Source organism: Gadus macrocephalus, chromosome 16 (assembly GCF_031168955.1).
Source record: "Gadus macrocephalus chromosome 16, ASM3116895v1".
In the NCBI taxonomy this organism is placed as follows: Eukaryota; Metazoa; Chordata; class Actinopteri; order Gadiformes; family Gadidae; genus Gadus; species Gadus macrocephalus.
This window is the reverse complement of record NC_082397.1, coordinates 8,376,804-8,397,108: the sequence shown is the minus strand read 5'-3', so window position 1 is coordinate 8,397,108 and position 20,305 is coordinate 8,376,804. Positions and strand designations below refer to the sequence as shown.

The 20,305-nt window shown below is 51.4% G+C and overlaps 1 protein-coding gene across 1 annotated transcript in view; it reads right to left on the bottom strand.

The window, feature by feature from the left end:
- Nucleotides 1–20,305, bottom strand: part of robo2 (roundabout, axon guidance receptor, homolog 2 (Drosophila)) — a 255,867-nt gene that overhangs the window by 47,613 nt on the left and 187,949 nt on the right. Inside the window, 7 exon segments of the mRNA XM_060075994.1 lie at nucleotides 1,178–1,355; nucleotides 1,527–1,692; nucleotides 1,881–1,962; nucleotides 3,817–4,022; nucleotides 8,057–8,228; nucleotides 10,186–10,310; nucleotides 17,153–17,289. Coding sequence (XP_059931977.1) covers nucleotides 1,178–1,355; nucleotides 1,527–1,692; nucleotides 1,881–1,962; nucleotides 3,817–4,022; nucleotides 8,057–8,228; nucleotides 10,186–10,310; nucleotides 17,153–17,289 — 1,066 coding nt within the window.

Below are 20,305 nucleotides of genomic sequence, written 5' to 3'. Positions count from 1 at the left end.
GTGGTCGGATCAGGGATTGGTGTGTGACGTCTTCGGTAACCGTAGATGCGTACGACCGTGTCAATGAGTCATGTCTGAGTGCAAACCTTAAATTGACTGCAGAAGATGATGAATGAATGGCCTGGTCATATTTTCCAGCTCGTTTGCCGTTTTGCATGGCCATGTGTTTCCAGTTACGACCAATAAAAGAAAAAAAGGCCCATCTACGTGATGCAATGTGGGGATGGAGACAGAGGGTCACGACACTGGGCTGGGGAGGAAAGATTGGAGCTGTTTACTGTAGCAACGATCTCCCAGCAAGGTATGATCTGAATGAATGAATAAGTCGACACTGAGATTTCGGTTTGGATTAACTACAAGCAATGTGGTGCCAAGTGAGCTCAAAAGGAAGTTATTGGAAACAGATTCATTCATTTTCCAATAATAATTTTTACAATATGAATATGCAGATGGAGCGATGATTACAGGTTAACTGCCAACATCGGTGTTCCAACCTATCTGCTCGGAGTCAAAGAACCACAAACTCATCCTGGCTCTATACCTCCACCACATATGTAGTTGGGATGACCTTGATTGCCGCCACGATGATTCACTCTCTGCTTTTCTAAATAGACACTCCAATAGCCTCCACCAGTAACAGCGTTGGCTCATCCCGGCCAATCGAGAGCCCAGCAGGGCTGTGGCTCAACGCTGGAGCGGCCGGACTTATCGTATCAGTGTAATGCAGAGACGGGAGTCTGTCTGTGGCACCTTAATCCAATCTGCCCTGGGTCATTTTCTCCTGTTATCGTCATTAACATAGCAGGGATTGTTCTAACACTGTTAGTCCTTCCAAAAGTAGACACTCCGACTTTACATAATGGCCTAAGTGTGGCCATAATGGGCCATGTGGAGGAGAGGGCTGGCCTGACCTCTGTGAAGTAAAGTTAGAAAGATACCGGCTAATCGCTCTTCATTGCACGGGGGCAACAAGAAGTTTATACCTTCTACACTTGTGTTGTGTATCAGGGGCCACACAAGTGATAAACAGCGTCAGTAGCATCGAACAATAAACCAACAGACATTGAGACACGTTTCCGCTGTAAATGACACTGGAAGCTGAATCACTCCGCAAGCACTGTAATGGCTGTGTGGCATTTCTACATTTGTGGTGCCGATGTTAAAGGGGGGTGGTATGGGGGGGGGTACCTTGGGTCCGAACAGGCTCCGACATGGGGCTGGGGTCGCTCAGGCCCTGGGTGTTGACCGCTCGGACCATGAAGAGGTAGATGGTGTTGGGCCGGAGACCCTTCACCGTGAACTGGGTGGTCTTCACGTGGTCCGCCACCGTCTGCCAGCTGTTGCTCACCGATTGGCTGCAACGACGATGTAACCGCAACGTTAACAATGGTGATACGGCGTACAATCTCCATCGCCACATACCACAAGATGAGGTGACACCATTACCCCCCAAAGGGGAAATTCTGCTACAAAAATATCCAGTGTTAAGCGTGACACTGGTTAGGCTTAAGGTGGGCGGAGCTGACCTGAAGGCCTCGATGACGAAGGAGGCCACGGGCGAAGAGCCGGGCAGACCGGGCTGCCAGGACAGGGACACGCTGTTCTTGGTGACGTCCGTGACCTGGGGCTTGGAGGGGGGGCCGGGCAGCTCCATGTCGTCCCGGGTCTTCACCACCAACAGGCTGCCGGCCTCTGAGGGACGGTTGGGGGGGGAAAGAGGGTGAAGGGTTGGCACGGTGACATTCACGTCCGCTCATAAAAGAATGAGATGGGAATCGTTGGCCGATTAATAGCCTCCCGAGATGAAACGATTCCAGACATTTAGGGAAGGGGATAAGGTCATAAGGGGGGCAGGGGGGGAGGGGAAGGCGATTCGGTACCTTTGACTTCCAAGAAGGCGCTCCACGACGTTTCGCCGCTGGAACTGGCCGCCACGCAGGTGTAGATCCCAGAGTCAGAGAGCTGAGGGTCACAGGTCACACACACACATGGTCAGCACGTTGGTAGCCACCTCGCCAGCCATGGAAATCAAAATATAAAGCGCCGGAGGTGGGGATCGATAAGAATGTTATGGGCAAACACAAACTCAGCCAGCACTGCACTAGTAAACCTTTCAAGGTGGGAAGAAAAGCATAAACCTCCGGTCTGAACACCAGTGCTATTAGAAAAAGGGTCCTTCGTCGAAATAAACAAACAAATTCCCCTTCTGAGTGGAATATCTCCATAATCAAACGGGAAACAAGGCGTAATCCCGCCCCTACCACTTTTACATTCATCTGCCATCTCCCATCCTCAGAAATTTTGCCATTACTGCTCCGTCCCAGATTAGCATTTGCTTTCGTTCCTGCTCTTCGCCGTGCAGAAAAGCAGGCAATAAGCAAGGAGGAAGATGGAGTAGGAGTGATCTCCCCCCATGATCCACTTCCCGTCATCATAAATCCATGCGGTGGCTTCGCGGCTCGATCTGGCGTCGGCCAAATTGCATGTCACTGGTGAGTGGCCCAAAGTGCTGACGCTAATTTCCTAATTAATTCAATTTTCTCCTCGCCGCCCGTCCGCGGCAGCACCACCTCTCCTCTCCCCCTTATTTCCCCACCGTCCTGCCGACCACAACAAAGGAGAGGCTAATTCAGTTAGGGAGGGTTGGGGGGGCTGTGTGAGCCCCCTGGACCGCTGACAGCTGGCCTGTCTCTCCGTCCCTCCGAGGGAACTTTGCCTGTGTGTTGGGGTTTTCGTGTTTAGTTATTTTCTGTGTGAGACTCGCCGTCGGGTCTTTATTAAATAAAAACGCTGGGGGTCGGGATTTTTTTTCAAAAATTAAGGATATTCCGGCGAGAGAGGGGGCGGGGATTGGGGGGCGAGGGAGAAAAAAAAATAGCTTTTTAAATCGAATACACCCTGAATGGGGGGTGCGTGTGTGGCCACGTGTGTGTTTGTGTGTGTGTGCGTGCGGTGATGCCACGTGCGTGTGCATCCTATAGCTAGAGCTGCCGCAGCCTTGCCTTTTAGGAGCTGTCACGCCACTAAGTGATAGTATCAAACAATTTACCCCAAAATCAATAGTGCCTATTCATCTCTTTTAAAGGCAACGTGATTCTGCTTGTCCGTCTCAGTCACACGGCTGGGCAAATCGAATCCACTAAGGGGCTCCTTAGTGGATAGAATGCACGCCGAGGGCAGCAGACGCAGACGCATGCTGCGTCGAGAGACAACATCATATGAGATGAGATCACATGTGACAGCAGACAGGAAGAGTGTTGACGGACAGGATGTCAGAACCGTAGGTGTGTGGGGGGGGGGGGAAGAGACGGGAAAGTGGAACACGGAAAAGGCATCGATCCCACCGGACACGACACGTTTGCCCATCCACGTGATGTAAGAATTCCTGGTTCAAACGCTGTATTTTATAAAACCTGGCACATTTCTTGATTACAAGTTCCTTTAAGCCGGCTTCACCGTTTGACCTAGAACTATGATTAAGCATTTGGGTAACGCAACCCCTTCTTTAGCTAAACGCAACCCGCTCTTTAGCTAAACGGATTACATTTTTGCAACATGCATTTGCATCCCGTTAAAGTCACAGGTACAACACAAGGATAACACCACAAATGACACTCATAGCGTCCCCAACTCGGTACAGAGCGGGCCCTTCTTCAACACAACAAAACAAGGTCAAAGGGGGTTCCGCAAACAAAGGCCTGCACCACTCGTACCGTGGGTAGGCAGTGGGGTTGGCGCGATACTTCAGCTATCATTACAGGTAGCACTCACAGGGAAGGTGTTATCTAGAGCTCAACACCACAGCAGGTGCCTCACCTTGACGCTCCTGATCTGGAGGCTGCCCAGCTCCTGCAGGGACATGCGCGGGTCCTTGCCCAGCAGACTGACTCCATCTTTCAGCCAGCTAATGGACGGGATTGGGTCTCCGGACGCCTGGCACTTCAGCAAGGCCACGCTGTCCACCCCCAGCGTCTGATTGGACGGCCCTTGACGGATGATGGGCGGCGGCCTGTCTGTCAGAACTGGGGAAGAGGCGGTTGGTCGCGTTAGCTTAGCGTCGCGCTGAAAACTGTAATTATTATGAGTTTTTGAAGCTGTGTTTCGCAACAAAGTGATTTACATATCAAAAACAAAAAGATACGATAACAGCAAATAGCACACATTAAAACAACAGATAACAGTACTAACGTTTGAAGGATAACAGTTAATTGTGCCGGGTTTGAGGTCAGTTTATATTGGCGCACGATTGTAATTATTTTGACGTTCAAAGAAAGACCTTGATGGAAAAACAAACAAAAAAAGTGGAATTCAAATGGTTCAAAGTTAGGAAACGTGATTAAAGAGTAATAAGGGAGTAAAAAAAGAAAATACGTGAAATAACCTCCCCACAACAAAACCAAACACGTAAGTATCGGATGTGGGCACGGAACTAGATTCATCCCCAGGTCTCTGTAATTACACCGCAATACAATGTCTTCGCGCTGGCCTTCCAGGAAGCTGGGGGAGAAACAGCTGAACACAGTTTCCAGCCGCTATTGATGTGGCGAGGGGACTCTACACAGCCCCCCCCCCCCCCCCCCCCCCCCCCCCCCACCAACACGCGGACACAGACCCATGTTTATACCCCCCTCGCCGCTGCGGCACGGTGTGGCCGCGTGGTTCCTGTCCGTTGACCCAGTGTGGGTGCGGGTAAGTACTTCATTATGCTCCACAGGGTGGTAGGCTGTCAAAACAAAAGGTGTAGCCCAGTAGTAGCGGAATTACATGAATGAAACAAAGCAATGCATGAGGGCTGCCCGTTGAGAAACACCTTTATTTGAAAGACGAAATGGGTTTCCCCAGTGTGGGTTCAGATAAGTTCTTCATTATGCCCGCTGGTGTCTGGGAGCATGTTAAAACAATAGGTATAGTCCAGAAATTGAATTAAATGAATTAAAAGCAGACATTTATGAGGCTGTTTGTTCGAATTGAGTTCAACAGGTTGAAAAAGGAGAGACCTTTTACTTCAGAAGAGGAAATAGTCACTGTTCCAGGAAACCAGACAGGCTTCTTCATGTGCACACTAATATGGAACTGTTGGATCCATATTAGATGGATGTATCCCTTTGTAAGGCCTCATAAATCACCTTAGGGTTCCTTGTATTAAATAGTACACGTGTCAGAGGACACCTCTTGAAGAGTTCAGCTTTCGCTGAAATATGTGGAGAAACCCTGGCATCAAAGCCGCTTCCACATTCATTAGAAGTTATGGATTCATGATTTAAGACCTTGCTGGTTCCAATTATCAAGTCTACCTCCGTAACCTTTCCACACACCGGCTCTCTCCCCGACGTCCACCCACAGATACATCACGGGGCGAGGGCAGGAAGTAACCGCAACAGACTTGAATAACACCGCTTCGTATCACCTTTGGCCGTCCTCTCTGTCTCAGTTCACCTAATGAAGAAAAGGTTGTGCGCTCCGAAAGTGTGAAATTAACGATGAGACGCATCGCTTGGTTTTTTTTAAAAGAGTTTTCCGTCCTACTCTAATAACGAAAAATATAAAAAGCTCGGCCAATTTGAGAAAACCAGCATCCACTAAATAATAAACACGGTACTCCTGCGAGGTGAGCGAAGTCAATGTTTACATATTTATCTCGGGTTTGCGGTCCACCGTGGTCGTCATCATCCTCTCCGCTCTTTAAAAGGGGGGGGGGGGCTCTGAAGTGATGGGAGACAGCCGCTGTGATTAAAGACTGCATAAATAAACTGGACTGGCCTCGCTGTAGCCGCCGCACGAATCCTCACCACCTACATCAGGCCTCTTCCCCAGCCCTAATCAATTTCAACCCAGGCCATTAGCGCTTTGGGGGGTGGGTGGGTGGATAGGGGGGGGGGGGGGGGGGGGGGGGGGGATGCTTCCACTGTCACCGCTATCGCCCCTGAATGATTCACGGAGACACCGCGCCGGCAGGGCTCAGGCCGCTGCCCGCGCTCCGGCCCGCAGTAATCCCACACGTTTCGCTCAGAGGATCGGTATTCGTTAATGACTCCGGGGTGTTCCTTCTCTCCCCGGCGCTCCGACCGACGCATTCCATGTTTTGGGAAGCTGATCTGGGGAGGAAACGGCTGATGACGATCCCGAGGGCGGGTCTGAGGCGAGACGGTGGGGGTTAAAGGCGGGGTGGGGGGGGGGACGGCGACTGATGGTTGTGATGGGTCGACGTCGTCGTCGAGAGGCTCGGCTCTCGGAGGAGGCCTTGGTCGCCACGGGTCAGGAATTTCTCATTAGGGGATCTCCTTGAAATCGGCAGGCTTTCAGCAAAATCCACCTGATGGCTGCGGCAGGTGTGGCAGGGACCTCCCCCCCCCCCTCCCTCCCTCCAACCCTCCCTGTTCGGCCTTGAATGCACGACTCCCACTCTTGTATCCCCCCCCCCCCCCCCCCCCCCCCCCCTTCCCCCTGAGCTACACCTGAGCCTAAACAACGCTTAGGTAAACAGAACAGGTCTAGTTTGGGGGGGCACTGTGGCGTGTTGCTGCAGGTGATTGGTTGGCTGCCCCGAGGGCAAACGACAACAAATGTTGACGTTGTGTGCGATGTTGCAGATGGATCATTACAGTGTGGGTTTAGACGGAGAAAAAGTGATTGTGCGTTGGGGCAGGGGAAGGGGGGTGTTTAATCTGTAGGGCTGTAGCGGGTCCTTCAGGAGAGCCCTGGATGTCCGTCCATCTTCCCTCCCCAACAGCCAGGCAGATTAGATGTCTCCACACCTTGCAGGACCTCATCATTCATCGTGCCGAAAAGCCCGTTGTCAAGCACTCACTTAATCACTCACCCCCCTCTTCTCCTCTCTCTCTCTAGCACACACGCACACATAGCCACACACACACACACACACACACACACACACACACACACACACAAACTGATGTGAAAGCAAAACACACGCACATGCACAGACACACACACACACAAACATCTGCACACGCACATATAAAACACACACACACACACACTTGAAAATACTCAGTTGAGTGCTGATCATTAAACCCAGAGTGACTCAAGGGCAGTGTTTCTCCACAGAAATAAAAAATAAATGTAGAACATTTTTACAAAATTAAAAAGAACTTACTAATGCAAGAAAGTAACTAGAGGCCAAGGGCAAATCCACGCACAGCGGTTCCTCGCACAAAAGCAGAATTTATTCCAGCACATGAAAAACTAACACTTTTTTTAATATACACTTGCAAGACTGCTGAAGGCCAAATTCTATTTAACAGTCTCGAGGGTAAAGAAATAAGGGAATGTGTGCAAAATTAAATATCATCAAATTAAAAGCAGAGTAAAGAATAAATAGTTAGATGGGAGGATGAAAACATGTTTTTCCTTTTCAGGAGCGAAACGGCCGACCCGAAATCGAACACATCAACACATTTTTTCTTTTGGCCCTATTGGCACTTGCACAAATCTGTGTATGTGTTTTGCAACACGCACACATCTGTGTGTACTGCTTACTACCAAGTCATTTAGCAGATGCTTTCATCCCTATTGACTTACAGAGAATTTAGAAAAAAAATGAATGTTGAGGTCAGCGGTGAGCAGGTCATTAGGGCATCCTGCTCAAGGATTCTCGCCCACAGGTATTAACCCCACAACCTCTTGGCTGGGAGTCAAACTGCAAACCTCTAGACTATCCTGCATCCTGTGTGTGTGTGTGTGTGTGTGTGTGTGTGTGTGTGTGTGTGTGTGTGTGTGTGTGTGTGTGTGTGTGTGTGTGTGTTTATGTTGGTAGCTGCACACATGTTTATGTGTTTGTGTGTGTGTGTGTGTGTGTGTGTGTGTGTGTGTGTGTGTGTGTGTGTGTGTACCTGCATACGTGTGTATGTATTGTATATGTGTGTGGGCATACATTTTTACCTGTGTGTGTGTATGTATGTGCCTACATGCGTGCCTCTGTGTGTGTGTGTGTGTGTGTGTGTGTGTGTGTGTGTGTGTGTGTGTGTGTGTGTGTGTGTGTGTGTGAGTGTGTGTGCTTGCGTGTGTGCGTGTGTGTGCGTGCTGCCGCCCTTACCGTCGGTCACCTCCAGCTGAGCCTTGGCCAGGATGCTGCCCGCCACGGTGAGCGCCTGGCAGATGTAGTAGCCAGCGTCGGAGCGCTGCACCGAGCCGATGGTCAGGGCTCCGCCCGGAGACACTGAGAAGCGGCTGTTGGGCTGCTGGGGCTGGTTGGGGAACAGAAGGTTCTGGAGACGCAGGGAGAACACGCAGATCAGCGGGGAGAACGTCGTGTTGGTTAAGACAGGCCTATGCGCACGCATATGCACACACCCAGACACACACACACATCATTGTTTCTTTGCTTATTCTAGTGTGATTCCACAAATGGCTCGATAAAGGGTTGACGTTCTATTTGTCCTGTCCTGTCTGATGTAGCTGTAGGTAGTGGATTTAGTTCAAGGGCTGAGGATCACATTGAACCCCATCTAACCTCCACCCATATTCTCTGCTTCCCCCGTCACACAACCTCTCCCTTTCTCTTCCAATCTCCTCCTTCTGCTTTATCCTCCGAAGAAGAGGGGATTCAATTACGCATTAATGACTTTAACCACGAAGTGATGGAGTTTTTTTAATTAGGCCCCGATGTATGTCTCGCACATGATAAATGTCTGCTTCGTTGTGCTCAAGTGTGACAAAAAGGCCCCCTTCTCTCGCCTAATTACTGTACTCAATTACGGCCTTAATTTGTTCTTTTAACAAATACCTTCATATCTAATTTAAGTCAGCGTGGGTGAGAGCGAGGATGGCGGTGGCTGACAGTGATGCGGGCTAGCCCATCTGTTTGAGGGGGAAACTATTTGTAAGACTTGTCCGATTGAGAAGCCTGCTTCCGTAATCACAGCAGTAAGACATGGGCGAGCTGTGAAGGAGCTCACAGCATGCGCTGCTGAGTCACACGGACACTAGGTCACCGTCAGAAGACAGAGTCGTGCTATGAATACACGCCCATGTTTGGACTTCCTGCAGGGGCCTGTTTGTCTGCTCGCTCCAGTGTGAAGCGTACTGCTGTAATTGTGGGTCGCCATGGAGTGCATGCGTGTGCGTTGGTTTTGTGTGTGTTTCTGTGTGTGTAGGTGTGTACGTGCATCCGCATTTTTTTCCTTATTGTGCATTCTTGACGGTGTGCGCATGTGCCTCGATGTGTGTGTGTGCGAGTGCATGTGCATTTGTGTGGGGGAGTATTTATTGCTGCCTGTGTGTTCGGTTGTGTTTGTGTACGTGTTAACCTCTGTGTGTGTGCATGCCTTTGTTTGTGTGTGGGTGCCTGTGTGTGTGTGTGCGTGTGTCCATGCCTGTATGTGCGTGTGCAAGAGCATGTCTGTAGTTGTGTACGTGTGTGTGCGTGCCTGTGTCTGTGTGTGAGCAATCCTTTTTGTGTGTGTGTGAGTGTGCCTGCACCCTAGCCAGTGTTGAATCATATCTCTGGCCCATCTACAAGCCCCTGCAGGCTCCTAATTGGTGCTGTTATGCTGCGCTGTGAGGACACACAGGTATTTGAATGAGTTACCCCCCCCCCCCCCCCCCCCCGTCCCCGTCTCCAAGCCAGGGATCGGGATGGCTCTTATCAGCAGCCGGGTCAGGGAGGAACTGATCTGAGGCGGGCTAGCTCATCACACAACGTCGCTTAGTGGCTCCCTTTGATACTCACAGCTTAACTATGGGCAGGCCTGGGTTACCGATCCCCCTCACAGATAGAGCTAGAATGGTAGTGCAGTGCCTATATGTGTGCGATTGGGAGTCGGAGTGTGTCATTGTTTGAATGTATATGTGTGTGTGTGCGTGTGTGTGTGTGTGTGTGTGTGTGTGTGTGTGTGTGTGTGATTATTTCCGTGCGTAGTAATGTTTGTGTGTGTGTGTGTGTGTGTGTGTGTGTGTGTGTGTGCTTGCGTGGGCGTGTGATTCTTTTAGTGTTTTTTTAGCGCTTTTGTTTTTGTGTGTGCGATTCTTTGTACGTGTGCGATTGCGTGTCTGTTCCTCGGCATGCCCTTGCGAACCACCACTGAGCAGGCCCTGGTCTGGACATGAGTGAGGCGGTGTACACCACCACGGCATCAGAGGAGCAGGTGTCCTCACAACAAGCGGCGACCGCCTGCCCGTGAGGGGTTGAGTGCAGCGCGGTTAGGCGTGTTTGTTTCGCCTCACCTGGCTGCCCTCCTTCTGCCAGAACACGGCGGGCTGGGGGTTCCCCTTGGTCTCACAGGGGAAGGTGGCCACGCGGCCTTGCGCCACGATCTGGTCCCTCGGTCGGATCACGAACTGGGGGGCCGCTGTAGGGCGAGGGGAGGAAGGGAGGGGGTCAAAGGTTAGAGACGCCACTGTTAGAGGAAGCCCGGCCCCCCGTGTGAGTGTGTCGACGTCTTGACACAGAGGTCGGGGGGTTACGAGTTAACCGTGAGGGAGGGGGAGGGGGCTGGGGGGGAGGGTAGGGAAGGGGGGAGAGGGGGAGAGGGGGTAGAAGGTGAGAGGAGGCTGCAAGGGTTTGCTCTCCGTTCAGGCAACGACAGGCACCGCCGAAACCGACGCACAGAAACACGGAAAACGCCGTGCATGGGTTCCATGCAGCGACGCCCATCGTGTTTCGCGCCCGGCCTGCAGCGAGACAAAACACAAGCGCCAAGGACACTGCCCATGGCTTTCCGTCGCCATGGTAACTGGGTGTTTTTTTTTTTTGTGTTTGCCCATTCATTCTGAGGAGAGGCTGAGGAAGCTAGAATGAATGGCGGGTCAACGTCTCGCGCGTTCACAAGACAAAAAAAGCTCCCACTGATACAGGGATGTGTTGGAGGAGACTTTGATATCTAATGTATGCAGAGGTGCAAGCCAAGCCTGGGGTAGGGCCTCGTAATGAGCTTAACGTGGGCTGGTCTTTGAGGCGCTGGGTGTTTTTCATCAAAGGATAGCTCTTACTAAAAGACAAGGTCAGACGAGGCATCTCGGATAAAGGAGGAGACACAGAATGAAGTGGGATGGAGAGTGAGGGAAAGAGAGAGGGAGAGGGAAGGAGAGAGAGAGAGAGAGAGAGAGAGAGAGAGAGAGAGAGAGAGAGAGAGAGAGAGATAGAGGAGGAGAGAGAGAGGAAGAGCGAGAGAGAGGAGAGAGAGAGATAGAGAAAGAGAGGCAGAGAGTGTGAGCGAGGGGGAGAGAGAGCGTGCGAGAGAGAGAGAGAGAGAGAGAAAGGGAGAGAGAGAGAAAGAGAGAGAGGAAGAGCGAGAGAGAGAAAGAGAGACAGAGAGTGTGAGCGAGAGAGAGAGAGAGAGAGAAGAAGAGAGAGAAGCGTGCAACGGACTGCAATTTAAAAACACAACCTCACCCTCACAAAGAAAGGTGAGCCTTCAAAACACACAGCCTCTCTTGAAACACTCAACTATCCTGTTTGGAGGTCCTCTGTGGTCTGAGGTATGTCCACTTCGCCTCACCCTGGTGCTCCAGGAATGAGGCAGACATGTTGGAATGGCAGAGCAAGGCGATAGAGACGTTGGTTGATAGTCTTTAATATGTGCTCCCTCACTCCCTACACACCACCACCCTGCAACAGACACCTCCATACGTATCCACTTCCAACCGCAACACCCACCCCAGGATTCTCCAATCAAGCAAATAGTCATTAATCAACCTTTTTATACAGGGGCCGGTAATAGCACCCAGTGTGAGAATATCATTCAGTTATAACGTTTTATAATTACATTTTATAATCCTGACACAACATCTCTTTAAAGGCAATCTCTGTGTGACTGCACAGGCTATCGTCCTTCCCACGCTCTGATGTTTTTCAGTGGATAACTAGGCTATGTTAATAGCAAGAGTAAATAATTCCCGACCTTGGCCCACTTCAGAAAGAAGACATACTGATCCCTCGGCCAGGGTTAATACATAACTACAAGGCACTTGTTTATTCTGTGACGGTTGTTGTTAGCTTAAATCCGCGCGGCCCAGTGATGACAAACGCTATGCTTGCCACGATAAGAGATCAAATGGTCTTTCCGAGAAGAAGAGGAATAAAAGGCCATCCGCAGAAACACTCGGAGCAACCGACAGCATGCCTTCCCGATTACTAGCGGAGGATAACAATAACAATCGTTAGCCTCGGAAAAACCCCAGAGAAGTTTACGACGCAAAAAATAAGTTATTCTTCCTAAGAAGTCTAACAAGCCGAGGATTGTTGCGAGGCGACGTGGCGCTCGCTCGCTCTCTCTCTCTCTCTCTCCACCCCTCGTCGGATTCCTCTCTAAGTCCTCGCTCTTGACGTACCAGCTGGTCCCAGTGAGGGGCAAACTCTCCCCAGTTGGCGGGTTTCCCCGTGTAATCCCTTTTTTCGGGAGTGTGTATTTGTCAAAGACACACAGAGCCCGGAATGCTACAGATGGCTACAGATTTACAGCCGTCCCTTCTCTGGCCCTCGCCGAGCTGTGGTGTCTAGTTGCTCTCAAGACTGCTGGGCTCGGATACAACGCTCCTAAATCACACTCTGGCAAAGTCTCCCGTCATCCTCGACTCTCTGCTCTGCTCTACATACACACTGGCTCGATTCCACGTGTGCATTAAGACACACACGCACACACACACACGCACACACAGCCACACACACACACACACACACACACACACACACACACAAGCACAAACACAGATGCATGCAAGCGCACACACAGCCACCCACACACACACACAAACACACACACACACACATACAAACACACAGATGCATGCAAGCGCACGCAGGTGCACGTATGCACACACACACACACACACACACCACACATCACACACACTCACACACACACATACGTGTGTGTGTGTGTGTGTGTGTGTGTGTGTATGTGTCTGTGTGTGTCAGTGTGTGTGTGTGATTGGGTGTGTGTGTGTCTATGTGTGTTAACACCTGAGAACCTGGTCTCTATCACTTGCCTTGCACCTTCTCCATTCCTGACACCCTCCCTTTATCTGTTACACTGTCCTGCTCCAGCTCTTACGCATCAATGGCAGCTGTGACCGTCAGGTCCTCAAACAGCAGGCCAGTGCACAAGTGTGTGTGTGTGTTTGTGTGTGTGTGTGTATGTGTGTGTGTGTGTGTGGTGTGTGATTACTGTGACCCCTACCATGGGTCAGGCAAGGGGTAGATGTAGGAAAAGAATGGTCAGACGACAACTGTTCTCTCTGAACCATGTTCATGCCCCCCCCCCCCAGCCCCTATCCCCCCCCCCCACCCCCATCATCAACATCACCCCCACTGCGCTCACCCCCTTACACACACAACCAAGACCACCACCCTCACAGCAAGTACCGTGAACGTCGTCCAATTAAAACATTACTTCTGATTTCATCTCAAGAGTTGCACTTCACCTCCTGATTAGCCCCGCTCCTCCACCCCTCCTCCACCACACCTCCACCCCTCCTCCACCACACCTCCGTTATAATTGCACCTCATCTCGGCTCTAGACTGCTCTACTTAAAAGCCGAGGAGCACTCCTTCCTGTTTCAACTTGATTAGCCTGGACCATTGTTTACCCTTCTCCAACAGAGGTGTACCGCGGCGGGCTGTTTATCGGCCTTCCTGCCGGCCCTCCTTCCCTGCATAATGTACGAGCGCAGAGAGTATATATAGTATATATATAAATATATATATATCCCTCCGATGGTGGAAACTATCTGAGCAGAGGAGACAGGGGGGGGGGGGGCAAGGCGGGCCTGGGGTCTGGATCTGGTGGAACAACAAGAAGAAGAGGGGAGCCATTCACACACATACACACACGCCGGCACATGCGCACCCACACACAAGGACGCAACCATGCACACCCACACACAAGGACGCACGCGCGTGCAGGAAGGAAAGGGATCAAACGCGCGGGCCGGATCAAGGGGAGCTCCGCGTGCGGCGGTCCCTCAGCTTGGCTCAGGGCTGACTCAAGCTGCTCGCCGTCTTCCTTCAGAGGGCCTTAATGACATGTGAGGGGCTCCTCCTTTCACCACCACCCCCCCTTGGAAACACATGATCAGAACCCCTTCCCCCCCATATTTAATTCATGACCAATCACATCTGCTGCTCCTCCAGGCTGCAGGAAGCCGCGGTGGCCCTGCTCTGCCGAGAGACAGGGTCCAAGTACACGCTCACACACACACACACACACACACACACCTACACACACACACACACACACACATATATACAAACACAGACACATTCGTCTGTGTGTGTCTGTGTGGTTATTCTTTTGTGCATACACAAAATATACACACACGTATGTTTGCGTGTGTGTGTGTGTGTGTGTGTGTGTGTGTGTGTGTGTGTGGTGTGTGTGTGTGTGTGTGTGTGTGTGCGTGCGTGCGTGTGTGTGTGTACATCTGAGTTGTGCCTACAAACTCTCAGAGTTGAGTGTGTCCCTTTCCCCAAGGCGAGCTCACAGTGTCATCCTCTCACATTTCCGTGCGGTTGACGGTTGTCGGTGACAACGGAGGCAGGGGACACCGCGGGTCCCGCCGCCGAGCTGGGAGCCGCCCCCTTCCTGCCAGTCAAGCCCTTCCAGACACCCACCTCGCCCCCTTTCCTCACAGGGGGGGGGGGGGGGGGGGGGGCTCTACGCCTGCCCACCGCCCCGGAAAAACCTTCTCCAGACACGCCGATTCCCTCCGCCGCCACGCCACGGAACACGATATCCACCCGACAAACAACACACACACTTCAGAACGTACGGCGTCGCCGACGCTACGACTAAAGAACAGCACATCCAGGCACCGGGCGGCTACATCCCTGCGGCTCAGACGGTCCGAGGGCCGGGGATCAGAGAGCGCCGGTCCTCCCGAGGCCCGAGTCCTCCGCATGGCGCTCGGCAACGAGAAGGAACAACAGAGGAGGTGCGGGGCGAGCGCAGCGGGGGGGGCCGTTAAGGAGAAAACAGCGGATAAAGGCTTTGTGGCTTCAAGCCTGTGAATGTCGTCTGCGGGGCTCAGGGGGGGTTAGTTCAAACACGGTTTGAGGTTCGCTTTTGGCTACAAGAGAAAGAGAGAGGGAGAGAGAGAGGAAGAGAGAGAGAGAGAGAGAGAGAGACTACGATCAGAGTGAAGGAGCTATGTTGTTCTAACACGGCTGCGTTGGTTAGTCGCTGGACTAACCCACACATGAGGTTTGATGCTGCTGATTAGTTGGTATTCAGGCAGTGGGATGCTGGTTGGGCAGGGGAGGAGGGGAATGGGGTGGGGGGGGGCGGTTGGGTTGGTTTGATGGTGTGTTAGAAGCACATGCAGCATGGAGTCAGAAGGATGGACACTTACCTACGGGGCGAGCTGCAGACAGAATAATGGAGGGGTGGATAAATACACACAAACACACACACAAAAACAAACAAACAAACAAACAAACAAAAATAACACACGGACACACACACGATAAATAAGAAAAGAAAAAATCATGAGAGGAGCAACGGAACATAAAGTAAGACAGAAGAACTCAAATTCAGAATGAATGACGTGTGTGCGTCTGAGGAGACACACACTTTCGGCAGAGCATAAACATGACAGAGGAGATCCAGTAGGCGGCCATTTTGTTCAACAACCTTGATCAATCTTATTGATGACCTGGCATGTCTGTTTTTAGCGCCCCCAGGTGGTAAAATATATCACCACTGGTGGAGATACCTGGAGCAGCTGTTACCGCAACCTACTGGATCCGATCCGTGTGTAGTAATGTAATATCACACGCTGCAGGTGTTGTGCGGGGAGTGTGTTTGTGTGTGCGTGAGACATGGTGTTTGTTTATCATAAGATGCTGATGTATTAAAAGAGGGCGGGGCATCAAGTCAGAATTAAAGGAATTCAGGAGAGAGAGAGAGAGAGAGAGAGAGAGAGAGAGATCGAGAGATCGAGAGAGAGAGCGATAAAGAAAGAGAGATCGAGAGAGAGAGATCGAGAGAGAGAGAGAGAGAGGGAGAGAGAGAGAGAGAGAGAGAGAGAGAGAGATCGAGAGAGAGAGAGAGAGAGAGAGAGAGAGAGAGAGAGAGAGAGAGAGAGAGAGAGAGAATGAGTGGAAAGATGTATCATTTATGTAAACATTTTTACATGCATTTCCCAGAAGTAAAAACTGCTGCATACGTCTGGGGGGACGGACACAACCCATAACCAATACGTAGGTCTCTCTGTATGTCTATGTAATATCGCAGTAGCTTCAGCTATAAACCCCCGACGTTCAAAAGGGGCTGAAAACTGCAGCGGTCGCATATAGCTCGTCTTGCCTCCCTGCGGGGAGCCTATACCACATCAAAGCTTCAAAAAAAAAAGGGAAAGACAGAAAAAGGCCTGGTCCGGCAGGACCGAGACGTGAAGCCGGGAAGAGACGCTCCGAGGGCAGAGAGGGGGGGATTACGGCGGCCAGAGTGTTTTTATTAACCCGGGGAACCCGCGGCGGCGGCGCGGGGGCCGTGAGCGGTGTGCACCAGTAAACTGTGAAATGGGCCCCGTCAGCGGGGCTGCTGGGTGGCTAGCTCGGAGGCTAGCGTAGCCGCAGAGCACCGCCAGGCTACGCGGGGGGGTGGGGCGGAGGGGGGCGCAGGCTGGAGGGGGGGTAGAGGTTTCTGTCTACGCTGCACTCCGTAGTGTGAATAATTAAACAGATTCATAGACTGTCCGTGTGTCTCTTTCCAGCCCGTCCCCCCCTGCGGCTCTGAGAGAGGGGGAGAGTCGACTCCTTCGTGTATCTGTTTGTTTGTGTAGGAGGAGAACAGGGGAGGAGAGAGAGAGAGAGAGAGAGAGAGAGAGAGAGAGAGAGAGACAGAGAGAGAGAGAGACAGAGAGAGAGAGAGAGAGAGAGAGAGAGAGAGACAGAGACAGACAGAGAGAGGGAGACAGAATGAGACATAGGGAGAGACAGGGAGAGAGAGAGAGAGAGAGAGAGACAGGGAGAGAGAGAGAGAGCGAGAGAGATAGAGAGAGAGAGAGAGCGAGAGAGAGCGAGAGAGAGAGAGAGAGAGAGAGAGAGAGAGCGAGAGAGAGAGAGCGAGGCACTAAAGCCTTTGGATCTCTCTGGAGGTTTCGTTGTGTATGTCTACCAGAGGTTATGGCGGTGGCGGTGGGAATAGGAAGTGAGGCGGTTACCGTGGCGACGGCAGCGGTGCGTACGTACCTCTGACGGTGAGGGTGGCCGAGGCCTCCAGCTTGCCCACGCGGTTCTCCGCCACGCAGGTGAACGTTCCCTCGTCGGTGGTGGACGCCTTCTTCACTCGCAGGACGTAGTCGTCTTTGTCATACTTGATTTCATACCTGACAACGACAAAAAGTGGGAGTTAGGATTTATTTCTCTGTGTTTTTAAATTGCTTCTGTGTTTCATCCAAAGCAGCTTTGATCAAATTCAGGGAAATTCATGTCATTTCGTTTAGGTGCTGGCAGGGGTTCCGGTATTTTTGCTCAAAGGGATGCAGACATCGTGGGGATTTGAACCCAGCACCACTTTTTTGGCCGAGAGTCAAACCGCTAGTATCGCTAACCACGTCCCTGTAGCCTGCCCCCCTGTAAGAGAACCAGATGCTGAGGAAACATGTTAAGAGGAACAGAGAGATTTCTTGATGAAGGATGTGTGTGCAGGCCGGTATTTCATGGAAGTCTGTTAAGCTATTTGGCAGGAGGCTTGAAGAAATGGAGCCCTTCCTGGGGACGTAAACAGGGCTGAACAAATGGAGATTGGAAGGAAGGAGAATCAATTATTCATCAATGACACGCAGAGGGGGAAAAGAATCAGCATTCAGCTAGACCTGATACTACAGCGAATTCATACAGTACGTGTGTATGTGTGTCTGTGTGTGTGTCTGTGTGTGTGTGTTTTTAGCAAAAACTGCATTTCCCCCTTGCAATTGTGTTGAAGTTTTATGTGTGTGTATGTGGGTATGTATGTGCATCAATGTGCATCTGTCGGTATGCAAATATTAAGTATGTGCGTATGTGTGTATGTATATCTGTCTCTGTGTTCAAACCCGTGAGTTTGTGTGTGTGTGTCTGTTTCTCTGTGTGTGTGTGTGTGTGTGTGTCTGTGTGTATGTGTTTGTATGTGTGTGTGTGTATGTGTGTGTGTGTGAGTTGAGTTTGTATGCCCGTGAGTGTGTGTGTCTGTATGTATTTGTGAGGCATGGGCTGTTGTGTTGTATTTGGAGAGAAGGCACTACAGTGTGTTAGTGTGTAGCGGCGTGTTGGTGGGAGTCAGTGATGTGTCCCCGGCTCTCCCCCCCCCCCCCCCCCCCCCCCGCAAGCTACTAGCGCCCGCTGGGCGACGACAAGGTGTATAAATAAAGCAGTATGGATTATACACCTCACTGCAACACACTGGCTTAACATTCATTCAATAATCAATGTCACGATGTGGTACGTTACAAAAGCGCGGATAACGAGATTTCTGCGGACACAAAACAGTGGGGCTGCGTTCATGTTGTCGGAGTTTCGAGTGAGTGTCCGCGAGTATGAGGGAAGAATAGGGGCTCCACTTCAACATGAAAAGTACTGGGTTCGATTCCCAAGGTACACAGTCCACAAGTAGCAGACAGCCTTGAGCAGGACGCCTCCTCCCTCCCGCCTCCTTAACCAATGGGCCTGCACCCACTGAGTGGTGCTGGATCGAAGGCTCTGCTCATCAACCAAACCCTGAATAGTCGTGCGCATCACTGTGGCTGAGGCAGTGCACTGTGGGATGAGGCAGTGCACAGTAACCATAGTGACACGGGGACACCAGACTCCACTGCAACCCCATCAGGTGAGGGAGGGATGCCTGCCGTCCGTGACCCCCCCCCCACACACACCTTTCTCTGTTATGACATTTCTTGTGAAGCCATTGAAAGGCTGCTTTCCTGGGGGACATTCCAGCGCTATGACTGCCGGCTCGCCCTCTCCTCACCACACGGGTACTTAGGGCAGCGTTCTAATGATTATTTGAGGTTGACTGCAGGTGGACCCTGGGATGTAGGGCTCAGGTGAAGAGGGGGGGGGGGAGGAGAGAGCTGTGAATGGGATGGAGCCGCGCCCCGGTCTGACGGAGTAAACACATAATGTCACAGAAATGATGTCGCTCAGACACACTTTACCGCACCCAGCCTACACACACTCATACACTTATCTGTGGACACATAAACAGGCACACACACACACACACACACACACACACACACACACACACACACACACACACACACACACACACACACAAACACAAACACACACACCTCAACTTGATTGACAGGGGAGAGTTTTGTGAGGTTACAGGGGAGAGTGTAAAGAGAGAGAGACATCGAGTGAGGTAGAGGAAGAGTGAGTTTGAGTGAAAGAGTGGTAAAGTGATAGAGGAAGGTTAGGGTGTAAACAGAGTGGTAAAGTGTTGTCGAGGCAGAGGGAGAGAGAGAGAGTGGTAGAGTGACAGAGGCAGGTACAGGTGTAGAGAGAGGGGTAGAGTGCCAGAGGTAGTTAATGATGAAGAGAGACAGTGCCGGTAACAGTCAGGAAGGAAAGCCAAAATGGGGTCTGTGTGCTCCATGAACCTACAAGTCACACGCCTACAAGTCTTGACAGGTTCCCACACACACACACACACACACACACACACACACACACACACACACACACACACACACACACACACACACACACACACACACACACACACACACACACACACACACACACCTGCGTGGCCGTTTCTATATAGCTGTTAGAGCACACACACGTCACACACACAGGACAGGGTGTGTATTGTTCCAGAGCCCTGCACCTGAACCTGGGCCCAGGTTAGCGCTAGCTTATTAGCAGGAAACCCGAGCCCAATCAATCTGTAATCAACATCATATTTATAATGGGCTTGGGTGACACAAGGAGTGGAAAATACTGAAGTTGTGGCCGCACACACAAGCACACTCGTGCGCTCAAGCGCACCCACACACACACAAAATCAAACACACAGACACAAGCAGAGGAACACACGCAAACACACATGCACTTACACTCACAGTCGCACACACACACACACACACACACACACACACACACACAGACAGACACACATCCACACGCACACACACACACAGGCACACAAACAAACACACAAACACGCATATTCACTTACACACACGCCCTCACACACACACACACACACACACACACACACACACACACACACACACACACACACACACACACACACACACACACACACACACACACACACACACACACACACACACACACACACACATCCAGGGACGCATAAATAAAGGCTGGCGGAACAGTAGCTCTTTTCTTGTC